The 25,809-nt window shown below is 41.6% G+C and overlaps 1 protein-coding gene across 1 annotated transcript in view; it reads left to right on the forward strand.

Annotated features, from left to right (window-relative positions):
• MACROD2 (mono-ADP ribosylhydrolase 2) overlaps positions 1-25,809 on the forward strand; it is a 2,467,642-nt gene that overhangs the window by 1,948,154 nt on the left and 493,679 nt on the right. The window contains exon 8 of the mRNA XM_056567894.1: positions 17,556-17,629. Coding sequence (XP_056423869.1) covers positions 17,556-17,629 — 74 coding nt within the window. The remainder of the gene's footprint in view (positions 1-17,555; positions 17,630-25,809) is intronic.

Here is a 25,809-nt window from a genome sequence, read left to right on the forward strand (position 1 = left end):
AGTGCTGATGACTAGTTTACAATGCTGGCCATTTATCTAATGACTAATGCACTTACAGCACAGCCGGTTCTCTGAGTCTGTAATAGTCATCATAAATGAGTTATCTCATCAATGATTTATCCTATCAAAATCCACATAGGATGGATCCCTTCTAAGACTAAATACTTTAATTGCTGTAGAGTCCATTATGCCTTGTAAGATTATTTAAGTCACATTACGGTCCACATAAATGTCCACTCTTTCTCCGATATATATAACAGAGATATGTGATGATATTTAAAGAGTACCCGTCAGATCCAACAATTTTGTTTTAATATATCACTCAGCACCTAATCCTTTTTTTTATTGCACTTTTAATTTAGCTCACTAGTCTGAATTCCTCTCAAAGGGAGGGGGCGTGGCCTCACTGCACCGGTCTCCACCCCCTCCCTCAGTATGCTGTCTGCTCACATCTCCCCTAGCATTAGCAAAACTACAACTCCCAGCTTGTCCTCACTGACAGTAGCGGGACACAGGTGGACAGAGGGAGGGTTTTTTCTCTAGCTGTGAGCCCTGTGTTCACAGCTGTCAATCAAGGAAGTGTGTCCATGATGTAGGTGATGACGCATGGACACAGCAGGACTAGTATGTGTCCAAGCAGGCAGGGGGGCAATTGATTGACTGGCTTTTTCAGTATGAAATACTGAAAATTCTCTAATGAAAGCAATTACAAAACCTATTGGTTTTGCATGCTTTACAACAAATCAAAAGTTTTTGTATCTGACAGTGCCCATTTAAGCAGTTTTTGCAAACTTGTCTGGCTGGGAAATCCATTACTTATAATAACCTATCAGGGATTTCTGAGTAAACAGATCTTTAGAAACAAGAATTGTGGAACAGAATTTTTTTTATTTAGAAAGAAGAACGGTCACCAGAATGGAGGAAAAATGTCCCCTGCTGTTCCCCTACTTTCTTGGGATCGGTAGGCTTCCTTGTGGTCAGACCCCTATTGATCACTTAGTGAGCTGCTATTCTATGGGTAGGTGATCATTTGAAATAATTGGAATAACCCTTTAAAGATCGCCATAGCAGTTAGTCATGAACTATCTCTTCAGATCCCCTCATACACATGAACGCCCTGCACGGGGAATGTTAAGATGGGGTCATAAAGCTGCATGGTTCTTTTTGGGGTGGCCTATCTCCCTGACAACAAAAGTTTTGGGCAGCTGAAATCCAACATGTACAACATATAACATACCCAACCAATCCAGCCAAAATCACTTGGTTTTACTGATAAATGTCTAATGTGTATGGGGTCTTTGTTTTAATGGTTAGTGACTATTTCAGAGGTTGGTATACTTAGGAAATAGCTACATACAGTAAACATGTATAATTCTGTAATCTTTAAGTGTAGGTTCACAAAAGACAGTGTAAACTACAATGAATCTCTTAAAAAATGAGTGTCTGAACTAGAAAATATATGTATTATTATTATTGTCTTTTATGCTAGAGATAAGCACTGCATGAGTGATATCAAGATGAATTAACTGAAGCTGAAAATGTACTTTATATCTACATATCTACATACAGGTTGCATCATTGTCTTGCCAAGAAACATGTGTTCGATATTATTTTTGGCAGAACATCTAACTACTTTGTAAAGTTCACTACCTCCAAACGTTTCACAGAATTAAACAAATGGTTGAAGATAAAAATTCTTAACTGATAGGCCGGGAATCTTCCTGACTATAAGAACTTGTTCTCATCATAAGCATCCACCACAATATAAATCAAATACAAGATAACGCTTAAATAATAAAAAACACAACATTACATGATTCCATTCCCCAGGCTGTGATTTATAATGGAAAGATATGTGTTCCTTTTGCATGCAGCTTTTTGTGAAGTTAAGTGTCTACAAAGTTGCTCATCAGAAAAGATTGTTTAAAATGACTGGTCTTCTGGTGCTTGTCCAGACAGATATAACAGATATGAAAGTAAAAAATGTATGTATTTTATTCTTGTTAAAAATCACAAAAAAGTACCGTATATACTCGAATATAAGCTGACCCGAATATAAGCCGAGGCCCCTAATTTCACCCCAAAAACCCAGGGAAAGTTATTGACTCGACTATAAGCCTAGGGTGGGAAATATATCATTCCCCCATGTCATCATCCAGACCCCAGTCATTAACACCCTCACCATCATCACCCTGTCATCATCCCCCCCCCCCCTTCATCATCACCACCTGTCAATCCCTTCATCAGTGGTCTTCAACTGCGGACCTCCAGATGTTGCAAAACTACAACTCCCAACCTCTGGAGGTCCACAGGTTGAAGACCACTGAGGCCTTCGTCATCATCCAGACCCCCCCCCCCCCCCTTAGTTTCTACTCACCTCCCCTCGGTGGGAAGGAAGGGTGAGCCGATCCGGGCCATCTATGCTGCAGGGACCATCCGATGAGGAGGGTTAGTCGTTCTGGGCTGTCCTTTTTCACCGTGGGGCCCTCTTCTCCTCTCCGGACTTTCATGCGCAGCCTCCCTGCGTCCCTGTGCGTCGTTGTCAGGGCAAAGTCACTAGTCCGGGGCCAGGCCCAGAACGGAGAAGGGGGCCGCACGGTGAAAAAGGACAGCCCAGAACGACTAACCCTCCCCACCGGACGGTCCCTGCAGCATAAATGGCCCGGACCGGCTCACCCTTCTTTACCACCGAGGGAAGGTGAGTAGAAAACTAAAGGGGGGTCTGGATGATGACAAAGGCCGCTGTGGTCTTCAACCTGTGGGCCTACAGAGGTTTCAAAACTACAACTCCCAGCATGCCTGGACAGCTGATGGCTGTCCGGGCATGCTGGGAGTTGTAGTTTTGCAACATCTGGAGGTCCGCAGGTTGAAGACCACTGAGAAGGGATTGACAGAGGGAGAGTTCACTCGAGTATAAGCCGAGGGGGGCGTTTTCAGCACTAAAAATCTCTTTTCTCTTTTCTTTTCAGGTTGAGTAGCTCAAATTTGCCATGGCCACTTGGGTACAAGGCACCCAGCCCAGTGATTGTAGTTAGTAGCAGGCAGTTCAGTGTTCAGGAGCAGGAACTCCATCCTTAAACAAGAATTCCTGCTCATGTACATACTTTCTGTACACCCCATGCTGTTTAAAGGGGTATTCCAGGCAAAATCTTTTTTTATATATATCAACTGGCTCCGGAAAGCTAAACAGATTTGTAAATTACTTCTATTAAAAAATCTTAATCCTTCCAATAGTTATTAGCTTCTGAAGTTTTCTGTCTAACTACTCAATGATGATGTCACGTCCCGGGAGCTGTGCATGATGGGAGAATATCCCCATAGGAACTGCACAGCTCCCGGGACGTGAGTCATCAGAGAGCAGTTAGACAGAAAACAACAACTCAAATTCAGAAGCTAATAACTATTGGAAGGATTAAGATTTTTTAATAGAAGTAATTTACAAATCTGTTTAACTTTCGGGAGCCAGTTGATATATAAAAAAAGTTTTGGCATGGAATACCCCTTTAAGTAGGTCTCTACAGAAAGTACATATAGGAGCATCAACTCATGTGGCAGGATACTTGTTTAACCTCCCAGCAACTCTGTAGCCCACTGCTAAAGTGAGATGTTTACTGAATCTCTGGAAGTCTAATGCAAGTCTAAGGGACTTCCAGCAATTCCACAGACTGCTTGCTTTAGCAGCAGGCTATGGAGTTTCTGGGAGTTAGAACAAGTATCCTGCCACCACAACAACATTATAGTTATCCTTTAATTCGAAATTCACTAATAAGTTGCATTTTAATAGTTTTTTTTAAGCTGGGTAATCCTTTTAACACATACATCCAATATTGCTGACTGCTGGGTATCTTTATAACATTTCTGGGCAGCTTCAGAGCCCGTGATCTGAATTTGCCCAAAGTCTTACCCAATTGTATGGGACAATCAAATCGCAATAGTCTCGGACAAGTCTCAGACTCTGAAGTTTTTCGGGAAATTTAAAAAGGTATCCTGCTGCCGAAGCAACATGTATGCTTTAAAGGGATACTCCGTCCCTAGACATCTTATCCATGACAGATGACTGTGATGCTGGGTGGAGGCTTGTGACGTCACGGCCATGCCCTGCTTGTGATGTCACAGCAATGCCCCCTCAATGCAAGACTATTGGAGTTATGTCCCTTCCCATAAACTTGCATTGAGTGGTCGTGGCAATGACGGCACAAGCAGGGCTTATCGGTGACGTCACGAGCCTCTGGCACTGCACCCAGCGCTCTAAATGAACGCCGGATGCAGGAGGGAGATCATGGGTGTACCCAGTGGCGGGACCCCCACGATCAGGCATCTTATCCAAAGGATAGGGGATAAGATGTCTAGGAGCGGTGTACCCCTTTAGGGTTAGAAGTGTAGGTGTAGATAGAGGTGCAAAGTTGGCAGTCAAAGTTGGTTAAGAAAACCCAAAGGCCTCTCAGTCATATAAGAAGAACCCAATATTATAATAATATAATAATAATAATTTTGTATTAGGACCTAGAAGCTTCAGTTTACACCTCTGCTCAGTTCTCTGTTAACCCAATTCCACCCTCTTCTATGTAACAATTCTGATGTAGACTTATGAACTGTTCTACACATAATTTTCTTATATTAATAACTCCTTTAATCTGGCATGAGTTGGACCATAAAGCTGCCAGATTATCAGATCGCCTATATTATTGGACAACAATTGAAATGTTTATTTAACTCTCTCGTAAGGGTAGAAAATCTTTAAGAAGAAAACCATGATGAAATGGCAACACAGAATAAACTTCTATTATATTCCAGTTTTGGATTGCAATCAGGTGCTGGATTTACAGACTTTCTTTATTATCGGATGTTGGATTAAAGGGATTTTTTTGTATATAGAACTGGCTCCAAATATGAGCTTCACCTTAAAATCCTCCTCTATTTTATCTCTATGATATCCTATTACATTGTTAAACTAAAAGACTGCGGTATTAAGCAACAGCCGCAAACTTTTTCCTTAATACTTAATGTCCAGAGAGTAAAAGAATCCTCAATTTCTTTCCTGTCTTCTTGCTATTTCTACAATTAATGTCTTTGGGATAGTTTGCAGATTGTAACATTTAGCCAAAAATATCTTTATGGACGTCTTGGGACTTATTAAGCCTATTTATCTTCAACTCCAACTTCTGTGAAGCATCAAATGAAATACTACTTGTTGTTCATATCTTTAATTAAACATGAAACGTCCTTGCAAGGATAATCCCCATGTATAAGGAATAAGACGGAATGACCCAAAACAGACAAAATATTTATCGTAAATTAATCATGCGTCGCTTTATTATACTAAACAATACATTATAGGATGAATGCTAAGAGAACACATGTCAATAGATGGGAGAATCAATTATTTTATTACCACATTGATGTAGAAACCAATTGGTCCACTGGTGGGAATCATCTTATTTTTAATACATTTTTCATGTAAATAAATTAGGTCATAGACTTATATCCCCCCTCTTATGTGGCACAGAATTTTGAGGGCATGGAATACTTTGTAAACAGAACTTATTTCCATAATTCGTACAAAAACCAGAGAAGTGAAAAATCTCCATTGACAATTTATTTTCTGAAAGGGGCTGTGCCCTATGGAAATGTCTATAGATGTGATAGAAGAGCAGAGAGGCACTGGTGGATTCCATGCCACCATATTTTACATGGTCTCCCTATTCCCTTTTAGGAAAAATGTGGTTGAAATCAGGTTAGCTCCACAACCCCAAATATGATACCGCTAAAAACTTCAGCCCTTGTTGTATTTTTTTGTCCACTCATGTCAGCTAACCGAGCACCCCTAAATGAAGCTGAACGCAGATGTGCACAAAGCATTAGACTAGGTTCACATCTACATTTGTGTTTAGGAGTCAGGAAATGAACGTATCCTATTGATCTACAGGGGAACTCCACTGGAAAACTTTTTTTTAAATCAACTGGTGAAAGAAAGTTGAACAGATTTGTAAATTACTTCTATTTAAAAATGTTAATCCTTCCACTATTTTTTAGCTGATAAGTGCTCCACAGGAAGTTCTTTTATTTTTGAATTTCCTTTCTGTCTGACCACAGGGCTCTCTACTGACACCTCTGTCCATTTTAGGAAATGTCTGGAGCAGTATATGTTTGCTATGGGGATTTGCTCCTACTGTGGACAGTTCCTAAAATGGACAGAGGTGTCAGCAGAGAGCACTGTGGTCAGACAGAAAGGAAATTCAAAAAGAAAAGAACTTCCTCTGGAGCATACAGCAGCTGATAAGTACTGGAAGGATTAAGATTTTTTAAATAGAAGCAATTTACGAATCTGTTTAACTTTCTGCCACCAGTTGATTAAAAACAAAATGTTTTCCAGTGGAGTACCCCTTTAAATCATTTTTATCATCGGTTCATCTCAGTTTTCATCCGTTCAGTCTGTTTTTTTAATTTCTTTCCATGTTTTGAGCAGGCTAAGGCTAGGTAAACATTGCTGTTGTGCTCTGTCCCATTCAATGTCCATTCGGCTCCTAATTTTTTGTGGCAAATGGCCCCCAAAACAGGTCTGAGCACAACTGACTCAACCGGGTCTCCAACGGGTCCCAACACATTCCATTAGCTTGATTAGGGTCCCTCCGGGATCTGGTAGTTTACTGGAGAAAAAAATAGTGAATGCACTATTCTCTTCTTCTCGTTACGACAGACTTGCTGACAGGGTTCCATAAAGCGGAGCCTGACAATGAGCAATATGGTCCTAGCCTAGCATGCACTCTTTAGTTATTTATTTATTATTCTGTCCAAAAAAAAAAAAAAAACTGACAAAAAACAGAACTCAAATTTTTGTTCAATATTTTAGATTGAAGTCTATGGTGATGGATTGTTCACTTGTATCTGTTAATGTCCATTTGTCAAATTAAGCATGCTCAGAAGTTAGAAGAGATCTGGGAAGTGAGGTCAGATCACATGACCTACACCCCAGCCACCCAAACACAGCAGCAATAAATGAGCAAGAGGTGTGTGGCATCTGCGGCTTCTGCATGAACCCACTGTTGGACCCAAAATTTGCTTCCCAGAGATGGGCAAAATGCTTTTAACTGATGCTAGTTGGTTTGTGAGTGTATATGTCTTACAGAATGTGCATGTATATATGGTGGTGTGGTGATCGTGTGCCTATGGGAGGTGTAGTGATATATGGTGGTGGTGCTTCCTTTTCCTGGGATATAAGCTTATAAAGTGGGATACACTAATACAGTCCATTATTTTTATGGACAATTCAAATGGATCATTTTAAAAACTGGACATTTTGCATCAATTTATCATCCGTTTAAAGGGGTATTCCAGGAAAAAAATGTATATCAACTGGCTCCAGAAAGTTAAACAGATTTGTAAATTACTTCTATTAAAAAATCTTAATCCTTTCAATAATTATCAGCTGCTGAAGTTGTGTTGTTTTTTTTCTGTCTGGCAACAGTGCTCTCTGCTGACATCTCTGCTTCTCTCGGGAACTGCACAGAGTAAAAGAGGTTTGCTATGGGGATATTCTTCTAAACTGGGCAGTTCCCGAGACAGGTGTCATCAGAGAGCACTTAGACAGAAAAGAACAACTCAACTTCAGAAGCTCATAGGTACTGAAAGGATGAAGATTTTTTTAATAGAAGTAATTTACAAATCTGTTTACCTTTCTAGAGCCAGTTGATATATAAAAAAAAGGTTTTTTTTCCTGGATAACCCCTTTAACTACATGAATTGTTCTTAGCTAAACAGATGTCAAACGCTGATGTAAACTTAATGTTAGCTGTCATTGAACATTGCAATATTCTTCAATTAACCTTTTGTGATATTACAAAGGGCAAACTCACCTCTGCTGCATTATTTATTTATTTAGTTTGGAAGAAAAGGTGACTAAGAGGCCTAATCAAATATAGCAATGAGTTATCTAATGGTTTATTATACCTTGTGATAGACTAATCTACTTCTGAAAGAAAGTACAACCATCAAATTAGTAACATAAAAGGGGATTCTTTACTGTGAGAAACTCGTTGCCCCAAACTGTGTTGGTTGAGTTGTTATATTACTACAGTGGTCCCTCAACATACGATGGTAATCCGTTCCAAATGAACCATCGTTTGTTGAAACCATCGCATGTTGAGGGATCCGTGCAATGTAAAGTATAGGACAGTGGTCTACAACCTCCGGACCTCCAGATGTTGCATAACTACAACACCCAGCATGCCCGGACAGCCAACGGCTGTCCGGGCATGCTTGGAGTTGTAGTTTTGCAACATCTGGAGGTCTGCAGGTTGAAGACCACTGGTAGAGGAAGTTGTACTCACCTGTCCCCGCCGCTCCGGACCGTCACCGATCGTCACCGCTGCCCTGGATGTCGCCCTCAATCGCTGTCACCGCGTTCCTGGGGTGTCCCCTACGCTCCGGCAAGGCCTCTGCTTCCCCGGCATCCTCGCTCTCCGTTGCCGCCATCACGTCGCTACGTACGCCGCTCCGATTGGATGACGGTGACGGCGTGCGCAGTGACGTGATGACGACGATGGAGAGCGCCGACGATGCAGAGGATCCAGAAGAGGACGCGCCGGAGCCCCGAGGACAGGTAAGTGATCATTAGCGGACCACACGGGGCACCGTAAACGGCTATCCGGTGGCAGCTGAAGCAGTCTGCGCTGCCGGATAGCCGTTTATGCGATGGCCCCGACATACAAAAGCATCGTATATTGATGCTGCCTTCAACATGCGATGGCCTCTGAGAGGCCATCGCATGCTGAAATTATCGTATGTCGGGGCCATCGTAGGTCGGGGGGTCACTGTATATGGAAGGGTCATGTTGTTTTCCTTTAGGGTGCGTTCCCACCTGGCGTATACGCAGCATATTTCACGCTGCGCAATATTTACGTTAGCAGCGGGAAATACGCTGCGTATTTCTTGCTCACTATGCACACAGGGCTTTCCGGCGACAGCCCTATGCGTGTAGTGAGTTTTGGAGGCGGGGCCGTGTGCCGGCGTGACTGTGACGCGCGGCTCTGCGTCCAAAACTCACTGCACACATAGGGCTGCCGCCGGAAAGTGTGTGTATATTGAGCAAGGAATACGCAGAGTATTTCCCGCTGCTGCCGTAAATTTTGCGCAGCGTGACATTCGCTGGGTATACGCCAGGTGGGAACGCACCCTTAGAGAGTTTGGACACATAGTGAATCGATGGACTGGAATTATTTGTTACATTGTTATAGATGTCATTGTTTGACAAACTCATTGCTGTTTTGTGCACTGTTTTTGTTTGGTGGCATATGCAATATCGTTAAAGTACTTTTTTTCAATCCATTTTTTTTAATCTTTTTTCCCTATACTATTATCACTGTTTCCTTTTTACAATTTTATGAGTGAATTGGTTGCTATAGAAAACAGCACAGCCAGCATTCTTTAAACAGGAAACGGCAACCTACAGTTTGTACAAAAGAAAGATAATTTATGAACTGTAAGGAACAAGATGTGGGTGTGCAGAAGGGTTCATTTTGGAGATTTGAATATCATTTTTTTTTTGTTTGGTGCTTAAAGTATACATTCTCTTTGAAGCACCTTAATTTTTCAGATGTGATTCATTATGTTTAATAGAAACCATAAACCTTCTTAATCTGAACAAAAACAGGATGAAGCAAATTACTACAACTTGAAATTTACCGGAACACTTTCTATGTTTAGTTTTTTGTTTATAGTTTGGTGTTGTTAAACTTGTATCAGACAACTAATCAGGGGTGTAGCTGGAAACCACAGGGCCCCGATGCAAAAAAATTGGCCTGGGCCCCCCTTACCCCCCTGATGACCCCCATCCCTGACCCCAGATAACCCACAAGTGACTTCTTCTCTGTAATCTTCATACATCTGGTCCAGACCGCCGTGACTTCCGAGTCTGATGCCTGGATATTGGCTACTCACTTTGTCAGCAGACCCTCATTCTATATGTAAATACAGTAATTAATATAAACCTGTCACATACTGTACCATTTGAATCAGGGGCCTAAGTAGAGTCCCATAGGCCCTAGCATATAATTCAGCATGTTTCCATCCATCCACACCAGCCCACCAATTAGCATGTCCTCCCCCATAAGCATGTCTCCCCATACATTCACACCAGCCCCCTCCCCCAGTCTGCATGTCCATTCATCCACAAAAGCCCCCCATCAGCATGTCCTCATCCATATATACTAAGTCCCCCTCTCCTTAGCATGTACCCATCATTCCACACAGTGTCCCCCATCCCTCCATACTACTACTATCAACCCAATTAGCCAATCAGAGTTGTTTTTTGTAGTGTTGCTATAATGTGGAATACCTGGAGGAATGTCAGACAAGCATAAGGAGAACAAAGAAATGTTCTGCAGATGTTACTAGTGACCAGATTTGGATCCAAGCCCCAAATGGTTAGCACCTCTGGTAATCTGAGATTAAATCTGATTGCGCTTCCACTGGTTTACTATGACACTTTATACACCTGATAATACTCTGACTTGAACGATCATTGACCTGAGTGTTTGTCTTGTACAGCACAGCCGAATATGTTTGTGCTATAAAAACAACAGTAAACCAAATATATTTTTCATTGACGTCTCAGATTTCTTCATACTGTCTATACACGATATGTTTTTTTTATATCTTTGTTTTCAGTATTGTTCATGCAGTTTTAGTTATGAGGAAGCACATTGTATCACACAGTTCTGCATCAAAGAGACAAGCATTCACTAAATGATTGTAGTCCCTATCAAAGAAATTCGGCGTATTGAAACATATCTTCTGAAAAAGCCATATCGCAGCTTGAAACTTTTTGTATCGCTGTTTGATATTAGGCGAATGATAGTTTTGTATCAGCACTAGATCCTCTATTAGTTTTCAAATTAAAAGCCATGGATTGTGGTCCAGGACTTAAGCCTTTAGACTCTGTGACTTGTTTCTTGCTGTTTAAAAAAAAAAAAGTAAGAACCTTTTATTTTGTTGACTAAATGTGTGTTTTAATGCCATAGCTGTATAGCTGTGCACCATATTGGGGAAGATATTCAGGTATGGCCTGTCAAGGCAACATTTTTTATTGTGTCTGGTGGTATCAGGAACTGAATTGTTAGCAGCATGTTTTAAAGGCAACCTATAACCTCTCTCTAATGCTGCCTGAATCACGGGTCCGGATGGTCTCTGGCAGCTTCACCTCACTCCACTAGCCTTCAGTGATATATCTATCCATGTTTGGATAATGAAAAAGATCTATTAATTAAGGTTAGGGGGAAGGAGGGACCCACCTGGAACCACCCCAATGACTTGTGATTCCCGCACCTTTAAAGTAATGACAACTCCCTTTAAATTGTGAGGTGGAGCTTCCATAAATGGGACTTGTTTTTCCAGCTCATCTCCCAGATGTTTGAGAATGGATTTGAGAGTTTGGAGACCAAGTCAACATCTAAAACGTCTTGTATTCTCCTTAAAGGGGTACTACTCCCCTAGACATCTTATCCCCTATCCAAAGGATAGGGGATAAGATTTCTGATCGCGGGGAGTCCTGACGCTGGGGACCCCTGCGATCTTGGCTGTGGCACCCCAGACATCCGGTGGAACTTCGCTCCATGCCAGATGACTGGCGATGTGGGCGTAGGCTCATGACATCACAGCCACGTCCGCTCGTGATGTCAGTCACACCCACTCCCATAGACTTGCATGGAGGTGGCGTGGCAGTGATGTCACGAGCGTGGCGTGACCGTGATGTCACAAGCCTCCGGTGCTGCACCTGACGCTCTAAAGGGAGCATTATTCTGCTGAAAGAGTCTACTGCCAATACTGAATATCAGTGCTATGAAGGGGGGACTTGGTTTGCATTAATGTTTAAGTGGATGGTATGTGTCAAAGTAATTTCCACAACCAAACTTATTAATCACACTTACTATCTCCACCAGCTTGTGTTCTAACCATAGTATTCACTCATGCCATTGCTCCATGCTGTAGGTCTAGCACTCACATTCCTATTTTTGTTTGGTAGTAGATAACAGTCACCATAAGTACTCTCAACTGTCTGTGTATACACAATCCCATATGTTGCAAGCTGCAATGTAACTTTTTTCGGCAATTTACAGTAGCTCTTTTGTAAACTTTTTGCTGTCGGACTAGCTTTCACTCTCCACATGCATCAATGGGTGAATAACATCATCAGTGTTTTTTTTTTTACCACTTTGGTATATGTATTTGTTTGGATATATGCTGATCCAGTTGTCTAGCACTTGTGAAATTTGCTTAGGTCCTTGCCGGACGCTTGTCCAGTTTTTCCTTCATCCAAAACTTCGACTTTCAGAAGCCATTGGCACAAGTAATCAGTGTTATTCACCTGTCACTATTTGCCATTGGATTGGTATATGTCTAAAGAACAAAGATCCCTTTAATGGGGTACTCTGCCCCTAGACATCTTATCCCCTATTCAAAAGATAGGGGATAAGATGTCTGATGGCGGGGGCCCTGTGATCTCGGCTGCTGCACCCCAGACATCCGGTGCACGGAGCGAGAGCGATGCTTGGTGGATGCTTATGATGTCACAGCCATGCCCCGCTCATGACGTCACGGTAACTCCCCCTCAATGCAAGTTTATGGGACGTCACGGCCATCAAACCCTCTCCCATAGACTTGCATTGAGGGGGCGTGGCCATGATGTAATGAGCGGGGTGCGGCCGTGATGTCATGAGCCTCCAGCACAGCAACCGACGCTCTAAATGAATGCCGGGTGCAGCAGGGAGATCGCGGGGGTCCCCAGCGGCAGGACCCCCGCGATCAGATATCTTATCCCCTATCCTTTAAAGGAAAACTGTCACATATTTTCTCCCGCACTATCCACCGGTATTGGTTGATAGTGCGGGAGACGCTGATTAAAATGAGCCCTACCTTGGTCTGATCCGCGCCGCCGTTCGCCCGCACTTGTAGTTTTAATTTCTGTGTATATTCGGCTGTAACTGGCAAAGGCGGGGCTTCTGCGGGCTAACGGACACTGACATCAGCGCCGCTCATGAATATTCATCCTTCCTGTTCTCCCTCTCTTCGCCGCTCCTAACCAGAGGGAGGGATGAATATTCATGAGCGGCCCGTAGAAGCACCGCCTTCAGCGCTGACGTCAGTGTCAGTTAGCCCGCATGAAGCCCCGCCTTTGCCAGTTACAGCCGGATATACACAGAGATTAAAACTACAATTGCGGACGAACGGTGGCGCGGATCAGACCAAGGTAGGGCTCGTTTTAATCAGCGTCTCTCGCACTATCCACCTGTACATGTGGATAGTGCGGGAGAAAATATGTGACAGTTTTCCTTTAAGGTTATCCTCGTAGTTGTTTGGGGTTTGGGGTTTTCAGCTTTGGACAATGTGAATGTAAATATTCTTTAACAGTAGAGTGTTGGAGGGCACACATCGCATAGTGGCTCTGAACAATAAGAAGAATCTGTTATCAATATTGGTAGAACAGACACCCGAATCTCTGAATGTTAAAATGAACTGCGGATCTCACTTCATAAACATCTATTGCTGACATTACAAAATGATTTCATTCTGTTAGCATGACAGCTGCTCAGTAACAATCCCTCAGAATAAACATTGCTATAGGCTTTTATATGTCTCTTAATAATAGCCTGGCAGCTGTTATTAGATATTAGGCTTCCATGGTATATAGTCTCATTTATACTCCTGCTATCAGTTAAATGCATTATACATAATATTGTTCTTCAGGTGTCACTTTTATTATGTTAATATTTACCCAAAAGCATTAAGTATTTATAATGTCTCTTATCTTGTTATTTCTCTTTATTTTATACAAGGATCATACACTATTAAAGTAATACTCCACAGGGCAGCAGAACTACAGGCTGTGGATTTATTACCGAAATATCATTCTGGTGGTTTGGGCAGATGCCCGAGGCTCCCAGGGGGTCAATAGTTGCCCAGCATCTTAAAAAACGAAACATCACTAAGCAGCAAGCCATACTCACAGTTTGGAGACATTGGGGATTATGTGGGGTATTTATCAATTTTGCCTGTTGACAGTTTCTTTTTACCCTTTTTTTTTCACTTTGGTTTTCGTGGACATGCACCAAATTTATCATTTGGTGCAAGTTGTTAGTAATTTTGGCTCAAATGTTGAAATCAGCTGTTCCCAGCACCTTTTACACAGAACTTACCACCACAGAGGACGCGTATTTTACCCTGTAGAGCGGCCATTTCGGAGTCCCTCCTGCAGTATATCAGCAAGCGACATGAGTTATTTTCTTTTGTGGGGTTTATTACCACCATGTGAAATGGATTTTATTTTCAACTTGGGTAGTTTTTTTTGTTTGTTGTTACTTTAGTGCAGTGGTCTTTAACCTGCGGACCTCCAGATGTTGCAAAACTACAATTCCCAGCATGTGGAGGTCCGCAGGTTGGAGACCACTGCTTTAGTGCTTACCTTTCCTGAACCATTTCCAATGCTGGCTCAACGGAGGGTGAAGGTTCCTCAGAGACAACTATGTCGCAGGATAGTATTGTGCAGCCCTGGAGGCGTCGCTGCTTTCACAAAAAAAAACATTTTTAATGTATTTTTACACCTTTACATTTTCTGACATTGCTAAGTGTGTTTTCTATGTGCAAAATTTCTTGGTGGGGATTTGCGCCCAAAAAAACAGGATTTGCGCCAAAATTGCAAATGATGAATTACTGACTAAAGTTTAAATCACACACAGGACCGCCATGTGATTTTGAGAAAGTTGAAAAATGACAGTGGAGGAGATGCGCCAAACTTTGGCGCAAAAAGACACTGCGCCAAAGTATTGCGCCAAAGTTACGTGAAAAAAAAAAACACATAAATCCTTTGATAAATCCCCCCCTATGTGTAGTTTGGTGACATAGTTTTTCCATCCAGAAACAGCATTAACCCCCACCCGGCTGATTTTCTTTTGTTGTTGAAATTGCCAGCTCTGAGCACTCCATAACTGATGACGCGTTAGTTACACTTTCTCCTAGCTGGTACCAGCAGCTTTTTTTTTGTCTTCTTGTGTCCACTTACCTGACCAGCTTGTAGTTCTTTGCTGTTCCCCGTCCCAGTCTCCAATGTCTGTTTTCTGGCTTGACAGCCAATGGCAGTGTTGTTCCCCTTCCCTCAATTGAGGCTCGCAGCATTTTAAAGGGGTACTCGGGTGAAAAACAATTATTTTCAAATGAACTGGTGCCAGAAAGTTTAAACAGATTTGTAAATTACTTCTATTTAAAATGTTTAATACTTCCAGTACTTATCAGCTGCTGTATAGTACAGAGGAAGTTGTATTTCTTTCTGTAGTTCTTTTAAGTATGGCCACAGTGCTCTCTGCTGACACCTCTGTCTGTATCAGGAACTGTCCAGAGCAGGATAGGTTTGCTATGGGGATTTGCTTGTGCTCTGGACAGTTCCTGACATGATCCGAGCTGTCAGCAGAGAGCACTGTGGTCAGACTCGAAAGAACTCCAGAAAGAAATACAACTTCCTGTGGAACATACATCAGCTGATAAGTACTGAAAGGATTAAGACTTTTTTAATAGAAGTAATTTACAAATCTGTTTAACTTTCTGGCACCAGTTCATTTGAAAAAATACAAATAGTTTTCCACTGGAGTGCCCCTTTATCTTCACTTGATAGACTTAAATAAAGTAACATCTGTAATTATTGTAAAATAAGTGGCAAAAGAAATACTGAGGAATATTCCCATCTTGATAACATATCTCCCCAGCCGCCAGAGGTGGTCGTGAAGCAAAAACAGCCGAAACAGCTGCAGTCTGTGTAACTCCCTGTGACTTTAATAGAAGTTATGCAAACAGTGTAACTTACGGTGCTATGGGGGGGGGGGGGGTATTTATCATTGTCTTTAGAGCTGTTTTTGTGTATACATTTGTCTCACATTTGGTGCAGCGCAGCACCTCAGGCAATTTTTTGCACCTTTTTGGTTTTAAACTTTTTTTTTTAAAGTATGTACAGACCAGCTGTTAAGGTTAGTCTTATGCAGTGGTAATGAATTTATCAACTGAGACTTTTTGTGAAATGGCGTTAAACCATCAAACATTTTCTAAACTGCACCAGCCCAGACTTAGCTTAGCTTTTTGGTATATGTGAAGAGTGAAATTTTCAGAAAATGTGTACCTCCACAAAATGTATTAAATCCTGTGACCAATTTATAAATGTGGTGCTCCTACACATTACCAGCACACAAAAAAAGGTGTAGAAAACTGCTTCACTTACACCTACAATGATAAATGCCCCAATGTGTTTTCCGCTACTTGCATTTAAGTCAATAGGAGTTACACAAATTGTGTAAACCAATCAGCTTGGCTATCTTCGGCTTTCTATCAGTCAGCAGGCGGGGGGGGGGGGGGGAGCCCTCATACGGACATGGGAATACTCATTTAAGTCTCTGATGCTTATCACATTTATAAAAATGATGGATTCAGAATGGACATTGGTCACCTCTGGATAGGTCTGATTGCTGGGAGACCTCACCAAATTGGACCCCCATCAATCACTAAAATGGGAGTCCCATGGAGGAGGAGCAGTGGTCAAACTGAGTACAGTGTATGCTCAACCACTGCTTCATTAAGACTCTCAAATCTCATTTCTGTCATGTAGTGAAAGAGAAATTGGGGCTTTGGAGCCCTACATAGGGGTCCAAGCAGAACGGCCATAGCTGACAATAAACACAGTGGGGTAAGGATATCATTTTCTCCACAGTAAGTAGTGGTTAAGTGTTTAATGGTTATTTCCGTGAAGTATTGAATGCCAGAACCGCCCCTACATTCCTCAAGGACACAACGGACTGTACAAGTGATATTTAAGCCCCTGTAATACCTTATGGCACCCAGAGCAGAAATGTATGGTGGTCCTCCATTCTTTATTTAAATTTGATGACCAGATTGTTCCACTGTCCGACTCCTAACCTCCAATATCCCAAGACCAAAATTTAGAGCAGTTTTAATTCCATAAATTGGAATTAAATTGGATGTTGGTAAGATAAATGGCATATCATCAGATGGTTAATATATAGGAGTCTTGCCAGAACCATTGCAAGGTTATTCCTTGTAGCCATCCAGACAAGAGCAATGGTGACAGTTTTAAAGAATTGGCCGGGTATAATTCCATTGTAATTAATGTAGACATAAATGTTTAAGCCATTTCTAGCATGAAATATGGACATCCCCTCCTGTAACATCTGCTGCCGCTTCTGCCACTCCCTTTCTTTCAGCTCACATAGGTGACCCAAATAAATAAATGATGGAAAATCGGCTTTCATGCATTCAATTTTATATCCTTCAAGGAGTAGTTAAAGCAACAACCTAAAGTAGGACAAACGTCCGAGGCCGCGAGAAAAAGATGTATTTTAACAATGAAATTATACATGCTTTGGTATGTCTAAAGCTCACGGACTGCTCAGATCGTGTAACCTGAAAAGAAAATCCATATAAATTCCAATGTTCATTCTTCTGCTTACTTGTTGTTCTTATTTAATTTATTTATTTATTTATTTATTTTATTTTAATATTCTTAGGATTTCCGAATGAGCCAGCAGCTATAATAGCCTTGACCACTGCCAAAGAATGGTTAAAGAAGAATCGGGAAGAGGTAGGCCAAATCTTTGTGTAGAAACATGTCACATTTTAATGTATTCTTCATTTATCACTCATAAAGTGCTATTTTTTTTTTTTATTTGCTGTCAAAATTGCTAAACCTACCCTTCCCATTACTGTATTTTGTATACATTGCTGGTTTTTAATCTGAAGTGGGCTGAGATGGTATAATCTTTGTTCTTGGCTCACATTTGGTAATAATGTACCCAGCATTGCCCGGTCTTCCTATCCTACCTAAAGCTTGTGGAAGAGGAAAAGCAACATGTGTTCTTTATATAACATTGTTGCTTTTTCTCCCCTACAAGGTGTTTAGGTAGAAAGACCGGGCAACACCGGCACTCAGCTAGTCAATAATTAAATTAATGCCATTTTAGGAAATACAGTAGGTAAAGGACATCTGCTACTTATTTTCTTGTTTCTAATATGGCAGTTTCAACAGACAGATAATCTCTTCAGGAATGGAAAGCTGTGCGGCAAGCCCTGCCCTGTGTAATGCCTGCCATCCATGAAAAGCAGGCATATAGGAGTTCTTCAGGAGACTGGGAAAGCTGTGTGCCACCCAGCTTTTCCAGTCTCCTGAAGTCCCAGAAGTGAAATGCTACTTGCCGTTCCTGTACTTCTTACAGCAGCACTGTTATGCCCTCTCTCTGCCCCCACACAGATGTCTCCTCTCAGCCTGAATGCCTGTCAATAAATGTAGAGCGGCATAAATTCGATTTACTATGATCAGTTGTAATTTTGTGTCAGAATTTTGTACTATTTTTTTTTCTCACTCTACTAAAAAAATTTTTTAGCTTGTACTGTGTCCTGTAGGAGACTACAAGAACTTATATTGGGGAAGGAAAATTGTAGCATAGAAGGTCACATATTTGGTGTGAGTTTTAATAGGAAAAAGGAATGTTAAAACGCTAAAAACTGCAGTAAACACATTGATAAATATGAGGCAAGGTAGGAGGAGTTGGGTTGAGTCAAAATTATAGTCCAATTTGTCTAGAGGAAGATATAGGTGAATTGTTCATTGAAAGAGGTTGCTGAGGAAATTGATGTGGAATGTAAAGAAGGAAGTTTTTTTGTTTGCTTATATAGTGCAGCATGTTCTATTACTAAATGACTTGTCTGCAGAATATGCTCTATAATTACACAAGGCCAGGCTGAGGTAAAACCAATAGAAATGTGTAGCCACCTTCTCTGCCACCTTTACGACAGTCTCTAGTTCTGCTGCACAGCACTTCCTGTTCTTATTCCCAACACAAGGAAGTGTCTGCTTAGCCAATCAGTGGCAGGGGCGGGACACAACTGTGGCCACTGATTGGCTGAGAGTGCACTTTCTTGTGTCATGACTAAAAACAGCATGTGTTGTGCAGCAGAACTGGGAAATGCGGCAGAGAAGGTGGCTACACATCTTTATTGGTTTTACCCCAGCCTGGCCATGTTTAATCATAGAAAATATTCCCTGAACAACTCCTTTAATGTACTGTAACCCTTCCGCCGGTTATGGACTTCAATGGGAAGTTAAAATCTGCAATAAAATCCACAAGCAACCCTTTTGTTACAGATTTTGCTACAGTTTATTTGCAGATACACAGGAAAATCTGTTATTGCGGATTCTAAATAAAAAAAATGTCCCCAGCTTAGGAAATCTACAGGCAATCAACAGAGGCAATTTCACCAAAATTGTGGTGATTTCAGTGCCAATTTCTGTGGATTTGTGCACTTACCCTAAGGGGACAACTAGAAGTTTACTGACTACTGTTTATACAATGAAGTTAGTAATAGAAACGTAAACAATAAACTCCCCCTAGTGGTGGACAAAGTATGCCTAAATTTTATCTTCTAAATACACATCTATGCAGTAGATTTGGAGCTTTATATCAGAAAAAAAATAAAGCTCATACAGCTGTAAGTGTGTGTGTTCAGACAAGCGGATTTTATGCTGCAGATCCACCACCGAAGGACCCTAGAGGGTGCCTTTAGATTTGCCTGCTCGGAGCGGCACTACGCAGCTACAAGAAGACACACTGCTGCGAAGTGCGAGTTGCCATGCATGTGCGGTGTACTCGGACACATTGCGGCCGCTCCCCATGCTACCTGAGCTAGGCCGAGAGCAGCCACGATGTGTGAGTATAAGAGGCATTAAAGGGATACTTTGGCAAAATGTTGTTTAAAAAAAATATGCCCATGCTGCTTGCTTAAAAAAACAAAAAAACAAAACTGTACTTACCTCCCTTGTTGCCATATACCCTCCGTTATTGCTGTGCCCGGTCTCTGCCACACACCACTTCCTAGTGCTGGGGGTCAATACGTCACATTGTTGCTCAGGTAAGACACCACTCCAGCCAGTGAGTGTTTGAGCGTCATTGTAATGCATTGACCACAGGACCAGGAAGTTAAGAGCGGCAGAGACTGGCACTGGGGTATTATAGTCTCAATGCCACTGGCTGCAGTGATGTCTCAGTGCTAGGAAGTGAAGTGTGGCACACACCAGATTCCACAATGCCGAATGGTATGGGAGAGTGAGAGAGGTAAGTAAAGGTTTTTTTCTGTTTAAAGTCTTGGCATATTTTTTTCTTTTTTTACAACCCCTTTTGACTACCCCTTTAAGAAAAGAATTAGCATAGAACTTAGAACCTATCATCATTAATAATGTTAAAAGGTTGACATTTACTTTAACATGAATATTATTCATATATATATATATATATATATATATATATATACCCGAATATAAGCCAAGGCCCCTGATTTCACCCCAAAAGCCCAGGAAAAGTTATTGGCTCGACTACAAGCCTAGGGTGGGAAATACATCACCCTCATCATCATCACCCTGTCATTATCCCCCCTTCATCATCGCCTGTCATCATCCCCCCCCCCCCTTCATCATTACCCTGTCATTTCCCCCCCCTTCATCATCACCGCCTGTCATCATCCCCCTGTCATCATCCCCCCTTCATCATCCCCCCTTCATCATCACCGCCTGTCATCATCCCCCCCCCTTCATCATTACCCTGTCATTTCCCCCCCCCCTTCATCATCACCGCCTGTCATCATCCCCCTGTCATCATCCCCCCTTCATCATCCCCCCTTCATCATCACCGCCTGTCATCATCCCCCTGTCATCATCCCACACCCCCTTCATCATCACCGCCTGTCATCGTCCCCCTGTCATCATCCCACCCCCCCCCCCTTCATCGTCACTGCCTGTCAATATACAGTGGTTTTCAACCTGCGGACCTCCAGATGTTTCAAAACTACAACTTCCAGAATGCCCGGACAGCCAGCGGCTGAAACATCTGGGGGTCCGCAGGTTGAAGACCACTGAGGGCGGAGAGTTAACTCGAGTAAAAGCCGAGGGGGTTGTTTTCAGCACGAAAAATCATGCTGAAAAACTCGGCTTATACTCGAGTATATACGGTAGGTACTGTATATGGATATGCAAAGGTCCATGTACACTGCCCTGACGTACAGTTGTGATCCCTTTCCAGACTTTACCCATAGACTGTCCATATCTATGTATGTAACAATAAACACAACAAACCTATAAATCTCTGGGATCTCATAGTTCTCATAGTAAAACTTCAAAGCAGAATTCCAACTTCAGCAAATATTGTTATGTGTATAAAGTTATAGAACCTTTCATCAATCGTTCTGTATGAGTTCTGTATGAGTTCGTTCTGTATGAGTTCTGTATGAGTCCTTTAGGAACTACTTTAAAGTGACTATAAATGTGTCCTGGTCATGTGATGGACACGCAGCTGAATGACTTTTACCAAGACAGATTCCCTTACCCTGGAATTAAACAATAAAGCTTTCTATTAACTGGTAGCAGGGATCTTGAAAATCAAACTTTGATTAGTTGATACGGAAAATATATTTAAAAAAAAATGGTGCATCTTTTCATGTCTCTTTCTGTGCGGTCATATACAACATATGTTTATTATCTGTATGTAACAGATATTTGAATAGATGAGATTTCGGCACATGTAACTGAATACTGTGACTACTTTGAGAGTCCTCTGAATTGTGATTGACTACAGATTCTTTGTCTCTGCCGTCAACGTTATGATAGTTCTGTCAATGATTATACAACCCCTGGAAAAAAGGATGGTCAGATAGATTTGATACTTTGCGGCAAATATGTAAAATCACAGATTTAACACAAAGCAACATTTTGTTTAATAGCAGAATATTCTGGCTTGGTGAAACATCCCTCAAATGATTTGATCAAAAACAGAAATCCATAAGTCCGTTGTCCCATAAAGCCTAAAGCTTTCTAAGAACCCTCTACGATCCATAATTCACACCCTCAACACTCTAGCCCACCAGAGATATTAGGTATTAGCTGCTAAGGCCATCTACACCCCAGGGATCGCTGCCATTAAGCCTCATATAAGTGATGTAGAATGTGTTGAAGGTTTGCAGATTAACTGTATTCACTTGTGGAGACGTAAGGAGGGGAATTTGTCTCTGTTATGGGCAGAAGTTTTACATAAGTTTTTGCAATAATGAATATGTCTTTGGTGTGAAAACAAATACATCTAACAGATGGCTGTCTATTCTTCCACTAGAATGGCTTGTTCCCAATCTCTAGTACATGTTGCTATAGTTGTAATATTTCTCATCAGTTGATCAATCTCCTTATCTATCTAACCATTTCATATATTTCCATCTTTTTTATCTATCTATCTATCTATCTATCTATCTATCTATCTATCTATCTATAAAGTAGTAGGAAAGCAGCACATCCTTAAGGCATATATGTAGAAATAAGAGTGGTGCACACAGAGGCCAGACCTAGGTCAGGGGTCCATGTAGTAAACAAAAGAAGATTATATCCACAGCACACAATTCCAGAAAAAGGTGAAAATATATTGCATCAAAAAATTAGTGTCCGCAAGCAACGTTTCAGCAAGCTCTCCTGGCCTTTCTCAAGCTCGGTACAAATGGTGCACAAACACACTTTATATAAGGATACCAATCAGGTATCAATAGTGTAATCAATACATCAATTAAGTGTAAACATTGTATAAATATAATACACATTAAAATTATGTACAGTGTATCAAAGTGATATCACACAGATCCCATTAGTGTATATGCAGGATTATTATATACATAACAGTGCTCCCCATACAGTACCCCACCTTAAAGGGGTACTCCGCCCCTAGACATCTTATCCCCTATCCAAAGGTTAGGGGATAAGATGTCAGATCTCCGTGGTCCCGCTGCTGGGGAGCCCCGGGATCCCCGCTGCGGCACCACTTATCATTACGGCACAGAGCGAGTTCGCTCTGTGCTTAATGACGGGAGATACAGGGGATGGAGCAGCGTGACGTCATGGCCCCGCCCCTCGTGACATCACGTCCCGTCCCCTTAATGCAAGTCTATGGGAGGGGCGTGACGACCCCCACTCCCCCTCCCATAGACTTGTATTGAAAGGGGCGGACCATGATGTCACGAGGGGCGGAGCCGCGACATAACGATGCTCCGGCCCCTGTATTGCCCGTCATTACGTGCAGAGCGAACTCGTGGGGCTCCCCAGCAGCGGGACCGCGGCGATCTGACATCTTATCCCCTAACCTTTGGATAGGGGATAAGATGTCTAGGGGTGGAGTACCCCTTTAATAGGATCATGATTAATGCATATTATCACAGTATTTCATACACTTGTGCCCAGTAATCAGACCGAGAGGATCAAACTTTGATGGTGAGTGGGTTTGTGATTCACCTGGGTACTCACCTATTTGATGGGACTGATTAATATGCCACTGTTAAGTGGTGGATGCATTGGTGCGTATATGGTGTGTACCAAAGACCATATTTTATTTCAGTTAAATTTTTATTATTATTTTTATTTTCATTTACCTTCTCATTTTTCTATTTCATTCATTTTATTTTGATGAATTTATTCATTTTGGGTATTATATTCATTCTTTTGCCTTGTTTATCTTTTATATCATTTAAGATGGCCGATCAGTACTCTGGCCTCCTGTGCGCGTGTGCAGAGGCAGTGTATCTGGTTGCCTTGACTACCACCATGCTCAATATGTACGTAGATACCCGCCGGATATGACGGTATCTATGCGCATGCGCACTGACATCTTTGTGCGGTGCACAAGCGCAATGGTTTTGTTTACAAATGAACAGACATGTGTGTCCCGGTGAGTGAGAGCTCCCATAACCACTGTACTTTGTTTTTAATTTGCACAAGAATGTGATAAGATGCATTAATCATGATCCTATTAAGGGGGGGTACTGTATGGGGAGCACTGTTATGTATATAATAATCCTGCATATACTCTAATGGGATCTGTGTTGACACTGATATTATGCGATATTACGATGATACACTGTATGCAATTTCGATGTGTTTTTTATACAATGTTTACACTAAATTGATGTATTGATTACACTATTGATACTTGATTCGTATCCTTAATTAAAGTGTGTTTGTGCAACATTTGTACTGAGCTTGAGAAAGGCCAGGAGAGCTGGCTGAAACGTTGCTTGTGGACACTCATTTTTTGATGGAATAAATTTTCACCTTTTTTTGAAATTGTGTGCTGCGGATATACTCTTCTTCTGTCTGTCTATCATCATCTATCTCTTATCTATCTATTTATCTATCTTTCTCTCTCTTTCATATTGAGTGTATGACATTTCTGAATGTGCTGTGTCTATATGTAGTAGTCAGGACCGGCCACAGGGGAAAAGTTAACAAAGAAATAACAATGATTCAGAAAGAGAAAATGGCCAGTGTGTCACAAGAGACCGGCTAAATAAAGTCGAGAAATGTCTATGTCTGCTGCAATGCCATACGAGTGTCTCTCTCTGATACATAATAGCAGACACAATCCCCCCTTTTCTTGTCCTAATTACCCGAATAATACCACCTTCCAGAGAGGCAGCAGTCTGCCGCCTTTCATCTTGTAATTCATGGGGAACAAGGAGTATTTCGACATTTGCAAAATGGATATAATGACTTTGCTCCGGCTTCCATATATCAGTCAGTCTGCAAGTGATTTTTATGTGTTCCCTTAAGCCCTAGTCCACCCATCATCCAGGGCCGGTTTTAGACTAAGTGTGGCCCTGGGTAAAAATTAAATATGGGGCCCCAGAATTGCATGACCAAAGATTTTCCTGGTTTCCTCGGTTTTGTGATGCAGAATACACCACACTAGGTTCCTGATCACGCACCATGTGAATACGGCCTGAGATCCCAATGAGGGGAAAAGCATCTAAGGCCATGCACTTGTTTGGGCACATGGACAGTCCGTAATAGTGGCAGATTTGCAGACCCATTAAAATGAACGGTAGCGTAACCGGCACAGGTTTTTCTGCAGTGGGAAACCGGCTGTTAGTTACGAGCGTCTTAACGTACCATGAAGGAGAATGTCAGTAGAAAAAAAGTATCCACTATGTCCGGGCTGCGATAATAAAAATAATAAACTTTAACTAACCTTTCACCGCTCCCCTGGTGCCGCCAATGTCCCAGTCTCTTCCACTGGTCCTGGTATTCTTCTGGCTTTTGGTGCCTGATTAAAATAATATATAATGTTAATTATCCTGTACAGTGAAGGGTGTATACGTAAAGAAACAAGCAACCTCAAATTGCTGCTTTTTGGTCACGTCATTTATTTCAGTAAATAAAATAAGAAGTGATCAAAAAGTCACATTTACGCAAAAGTGAAGCCAATAAAAACGACAGAGAACAGGGGTCAGAACATGGCAATTTTACATAATGATTTTGTTCAAAAATTAATAAAATTTTATCATTTTAATCATATTGACTTACAGAATAAAGAAAATATTGACTTTTTAATGTAAAGTGTACTACTTAAAAATTATACACCCCAAAAGCTGCAAAATTGTTGTATTCTTTTTAATTTCATCACAAAATAATAATTTTTTGGGTTCGCTGTACATTTTATGGTAAAATTAGTGATGTCATTACAGAGTACAATTGGTCATGCAAAAAAACAAGCATCATGTGGGTCTTTGGATGGAAATATAAGAGTTATGACTCTCAGAAGATGGAGAGGAAAAAACAAAAATGCAAAAATGAAACCCGGCTGTGTCCTGAGGGGTTAAAATGTTAAATCACACCCCCACTCCCCATTTCTAAGGTGTAACTATACACTGCTCCCTATGCCCCCCCCCCCCAGCCTTTCCCCTTAC

Source organism: Hyla sarda, chromosome 3 (genome assembly GCF_029499605.1).
Source record: "Hyla sarda isolate aHylSar1 chromosome 3, aHylSar1.hap1, whole genome shotgun sequence".
NCBI lineage: Eukaryota > Metazoa > Chordata > Amphibia > Anura > Hylidae > Hyla > Hyla sarda.